Source organism: Cheilinus undulatus, linkage group 17 (genome assembly GCF_018320785.1).
Source record: "Cheilinus undulatus linkage group 17, ASM1832078v1, whole genome shotgun sequence".
Classification (NCBI taxonomy): domain Eukaryota; kingdom Metazoa; phylum Chordata; class Actinopteri; order Labriformes; family Labridae; genus Cheilinus; species Cheilinus undulatus.
The window spans coordinates 37,305,934-37,311,155 of record NC_054881.1 but is presented as its reverse complement, the minus strand read 5'-3'; the positions used below and the strand labels follow the sequence as shown (position 1 = coordinate 37,311,155).

General features: G+C 37.2%; 1 protein-coding gene across 1 annotated transcript; it reads left to right on the top strand.

The window, feature by feature from the left end:
- The first annotated feature begins 1,164 nt into the window (after window positions 1-1,164).
- Window positions 1,165-4,754, top strand: LOC121524725 (sepiapterin reductase-like). Its single transcript, XM_041810209.1, has 3 exons — window positions 1,165-1,659; window positions 2,083-2,373; window positions 3,957-4,754. The coding sequence occupies exons 1-3, from the start codon at window positions 1,335-1,337 to the stop codon at window positions 4,145-4,147; spliced, it is 807 nt and encodes a 268-aa protein (XP_041666143.1). The 5' UTR covers window positions 1,165-1,334; the 3' UTR covers window positions 4,148-4,754.
- Window positions 4,755-5,222: the final 468 nt, after the last annotated feature.

The following is a 5,222-nucleotide window of genomic DNA, read 5'->3' as shown; positions in this document are numbered from 1 at the left end:
CTTTCTTAAACTCAGAATGCAGACTTTAACCCCAGATTATTGAATTTAATCTTAGAATTCTGACTTTAATCTATGAATGTAATTGCAGAATCTTTCCTTTTTTCAGAATTGGAAAAAAATCCATCTAATTTATTTTTTCGGTGGCTTTAATCCTCTTTTACAAACATTAATGCAAACAAAGGTCTACTTATGGATTTTAAGTTCCATTTTTAACAGGTTTATTCTGTAGGTGAAATATTACAGACTGTCCCTTTAAATCAGAAGAACAGGTGGCAGACTCTCCACAGTTCTGGCTGGTTTAGATCACGGACTGTAGAGAAAGATGAGAGATAGAATCACAGCTCCTTAAAGATAAACCACATCATTTAGAGCTCCTCTGCTTCTATTAACGTTCTCACATGCAGCTCAGCTCAAAAATTTCTGGAACCATCTCTGACAGAAGTTTACAGATTGAAAGTTTCCAAAATCAACAAAACCTATCACAGATTTGAGACATATCAGATATACATCTGATGAGGGTTTCTAGACCGCTTATCCCATTTAGGGATAAGCAGTATAGAAAATGGATGGATGGATGGAAGTCTAGTTACTGATCTGTCATTCTTTTCCTTTGGTGCTCTTATAGATGATCTGCTGCCAACACTGTGGCTTTAGGGGTGACAGGTAATTAGTCTTCTGTATTTTTATAGAAGTTTTATAGATTTTTTTCTTGTCTTTGCTGATGTTAAACCTTACTGTGTTGGCTCTGGACTTGATAAAAACACTAGCAGATAAGGCTGATAGTCTCCATGCCACAACCATTCAGAATGAAACCTGACCAGGTGCTGCATGCATACTTTTTAATAGGTGGACATTTCTGTATGATAAATAATTGCCGATCAATCTATGTACTATTCAAACATTGTAATGTAATTATCTTTTAGTTTCATGAGCAGTGCGCATCTTACTAAATAAAAGCTTAAAATATTTCACTTTATGTGTCATGAATCAAGACAATATTAAACTTTTACATTTAGGATTCAATTACATGAATAAAAATGAACTTTTCTATGCACCAGTGTTTCCCTATGAACATTTTGATTCTGCATTTAATTGATAACTAAAATGCTACGTAAAGGTCACCAACTGAACATGCTTATTAAGTGCTCTATCGAGTGTTTGGTGTTGAAACCCTTTATTCTGCAGGTTATGGCTGTAAACAAGGGTTAAACCAGGAGATGGCGACAACGCAACGGTATATGTTTAAACGTCAGACAGAACCGGCGAAGAAGATAGGAGACCTCTGAGCTCCACATGTTTTCCGGTTAATACCAGTTTATCCTGCTTCTTCTACCATGTCGTCCTCGGGGAGCTCCACAGACCTGGGCCGGGCCCTCTGCATTATCACCGGGGCCTCCAGAGGCTTCGGCCGGGCTGTGGCGCTGCAAATGTCCCGGGTGGTGAAGCCGGGCTCGGCGCTCGTGCTGACCGCCCGCTCCGCTGACGACCTCCGGGCTCTGCAGGAGGAGCTGACCACCTCAGAGGCAGGCAGAGCCGGCCTGAAGGCTGTGAGTGTACCCGCCGATCTGGGACAGAAGGGGGTACAAGAGAGAGTGCTGAAGGAGGCTGGAGAGGCTTTTAACGAAGACATGGATCACGTGATCCTCATTAACAACGCAGGTAACTACTAAACACCTGGAGCAGCAGCTCAACTACCCTCCTGGTTAGGAGGAGATCAAAGCTTGGGTTGGTATTGGTTGTTTGCAATCATGTGATCCTGAATGTCCCTTGGGGGTCAGGAAGTGGGGGAAAGCCATTAAAGCCCATTTAAGACTGGACACTACATGGTTTTATTTTCAGTTTGTTTGCAGTCTCTCACGTGTCATATGTGCAGCTCAGGTTTGGAGAATTTAGAGAATCGAATCATTGAGTGATTTCTTGATCTTGATTCTCTAAACTATCAGTGAAGCCTCTTGTTTCCACACCAGTACATTATGTCACAGGAATGATGACCACAGTATGTGCTTGTTTTATCAACTAACAAAACTCCTCTTTGTTATAGACAAAAACAACAACTCTAACTCCTCTGTTCTTCTTTGTCAGGCTCTCTTGGTGACATTTCCCGCTTCACTAAAGACTTCACCAACATGGCCGAAGTTGACTCATACATGTCTTTCAATGTCGGCTCCTTCCTCTGCCTCAATGCCAGCTTCCTGCAGCGTTTCCCTCAGCGTCCTGGTCTGAAGAGGACCGTGGTGAACGTGTCTTCGCTCTGCGCCCTGCAGCCATTCTCCTCCTGGGTGCTGTACTGCAGTGGGAAGGCCGCCAGACTGATGATGATGAGGGTGCTGGCTCAGGAGGAGCCGGACCTACGGGTGCTCAACTACTCTCCAGGTACTACTCTCAGGGAATGATGGAAGTTTCTGCTTTTATTGTTCATTAACATGGGAAAAGAGCTTGCTCTGTCAAACACACTGTTTAACACTGTTATTCAAGAGGACATGTGCAGGAGTGCATGTACAAAATTACTCACCAATCTCCACTTAATGTGGCAGCATTTACACTTTGTTTCTCACTTCCCATATGAATTAAGATTAATAATTTGATAGAAGCCAATCTTTTGTTTTGGATCAGTGATTCTGAAATTTAAGAGTTGCTGAGTGGAAATACAAAATATAGTGGCCCTTCAATGCATGCAAAATAAATTCACAAAATATAGTTTGAAATTTACAAGAATGAAGCTCTGTATTGATCAATATAAAATAGTAAAAGTAAGAGTTGTAAATGTACAAGAATACCATTGAAAATTTTACCAAAATAAAATTTAAAATTTAAAATGCAAAAGTGGTATTTTTTTACATGGGAAAAATTTCAGATTTACAAGGATAAAGTTGTAAATTTAAAATAAAATTTACACGTACTGAAGTAACCATAAATCTACCAGAATAAAGGTTTAAATTTGAAAAATAAAGCCATAAAATGGGCCAAACATTTACAAGAATAGAGTTGTAATGATCTGACTTAAAGTATGAAACTAAAGAGGCCAATGTTAGAATTTCACTGGATTAAAGATGGGATTTATGTAAAATTCATTTACAAGAATAACATTTTAAAATGACCAAAATAAGGTTTACATTTAAAAAAGGTTCAAGTAATACTTTTACAAATAAAAGTAGTGAAATTACAGGAATAAATTTTAAATTTTATAAAGCATAAATTTACAAGAATACAAACTTGATTTTGAAAATAAAGTGGTACATTTGGAGGATAAAACTTACCTAAATTTACTACAACAGAGTTGAGATTAAAGTATAAATTCCAGTTCCAGTATAGATTCCAAATTTACCAGGAATGCAGTCATAATTTAGCTAAATTAAATTCATAATTTTTGTGTGAAGCCATAAATGACCAAAACATAATGGTAAATTTATGAGATCAAAATAACAGTTTAACACTGATGAAAGTGTTAATTCACGTTTGGAGATGTACGTTTACAAGAGTAAAGTTTACTCCAAATTTTCTAAGATTTAAACGCACAGTTTATATTTAATCTTCTCTCAATTTTAAAACTTTAGTCCTTCAAAAAATAAGACTAATCTCAAAACCCCCTAGCAATCATCATTTTCTATAAACTTGTGTTTGTTGTGCTTTTATTTTGACATTTTTATTGTCTTAATTTAAAAACAGCACTTCACTTCCTGTTTGGATTAAACCTGAATCAGAATCAACTTTATTGGTGGAGTCTGCTTATACAACGAGGAATCTGACTTCAGTTAACTTTGTGCTCAGTGTGCAGGAATTAAACATTAGAAATTAAAATAAAAAACTGTGAAAAAATATAAATTAAGTTTTAATATGTCCAAGCTCTTGTTTGGTTATTTTACCCAGTATATAAAATTCCTTGTGTGTTCTCCATGCCCTCCTTCACCTCCTCGTCTTTCACCCTCCTATCTCGTCGGTTGTGTCGCCCATTACAGGCCCTCTTGACACAGGGATGCAGGAAGCGGCTCGGACGACCACCGGTGACGAGGTTCTGAGGAAAGCATTTTCTGACATGTTCTCTGAGGGGAAACTGCTCACCTGTGAGGAGTCGTGTGCTAAGATGATGAAGCTGCTGCTGGAGGATAAATACACGTCAGGAGAGCAGATCGATGTCTATGACTTGTAGGGCGAGTTAGTCCCATCAAAGACATGTCTGTGCCTTTGCTTTAAATCAGAACGTCTCCAGGGAGCTGTTACTGCCAGTGATAGATGTCACATTTATCCTTAATTATCATCAAAATGTTTGGTTACATGATCAGTCAACATTTCATTTACTTGTTGATCATGATGTACTCTTTATCCGTTAAGCCTTCTGTGATTTATCAAACTGTGGTGAAGTCTGAAGATGTGCCTTACTTGTGATTCCTGTGATTATATAGAACTGTTATTGTGCTGCTCTCTTTTCCCTAAGGATTAGTAATGGTCAGTATTTAAAGGCATCTTTAATGATGTACTTGGGCATTAGAAATATTGAGCACTTGTTTATTTTCCAATCAAAAATACAACTCTAACATTCCTTTATGCATGACTTTATTTTTATCTATTTGACAGGAAATCAAAGCTTTATAAAATTATTATCTCAGGCTATTTTTATAGTAAATTTGCCTTTTTTCTTGGATAAAACACAACTATGTAGCAACTTAGAATGTAGTCCTTAATGTTTACAAATACAATTTAATTGTTTTATTCCTGAAAATGTTTTTATTTATAATTAAAGCAAATAAAAAAATGAATTGTGTGTTGTATATTTAAAGTAAAACGTCTGGTGCTTTGGATTGGAGCTAAAATAGTGACATTTTTCCAGATGGAAGATGTTACAGACATCAGGGCAGGAAATCAGGATTGAAACTGTCTTAAATTAAGATTAGATTAATTTGTCTTGTTTGAAGTGTGCAGGAGGAAATCTTTGCTCTACATAGAAAATTTCATATCATAACCCCCTTTTCTGAAAACAGAAGTTACATTTTTATTGGTGATATCAACAAAGTGGATGGTGGAATGATTAGAAAAGTAATGTCAGACTCTCATCTGTGCTAGAATCTGCACAAACGTCAGGATGCAAGAAAATAAAGTGAAAGAAACAGACATTTTTTTAAAGAATGAATACTTGTGGCTGCATGGGGGCGCAGTGTTTAGCACTGTTTCCTCACAGCAAGAAGTCTAATTTTGCATGTTCTCCTGTGCATGGCATGGGCTCTCTT

What these genes read in the sequence shown, in the direction of transcription:
- LOC121524725 (XM_041810209.1), top strand. Translation starts at nt 1,335, where the DNA reads ATGTCGTCCTCGGGGAGCTCCACAGACCTGGGCCGGGCCCTCTGCATT. An exon ending in GATCCTCATTAACAACGCAG is followed by an intron (nt 1,660 to 2,082) that starts GTAACTACTAAA and finishes CTTCTTTGTCAG; the next exon opens with GCTCTCTTGGTGACATTTCC. An exon ending in GGTGCTCAACTACTCTCCAG is followed by an intron (nt 2,374 to 3,956) that starts GTACTACTCTCA and finishes CGCCCATTACAG; the next exon opens with GCCCTCTTGACACAGGGATG.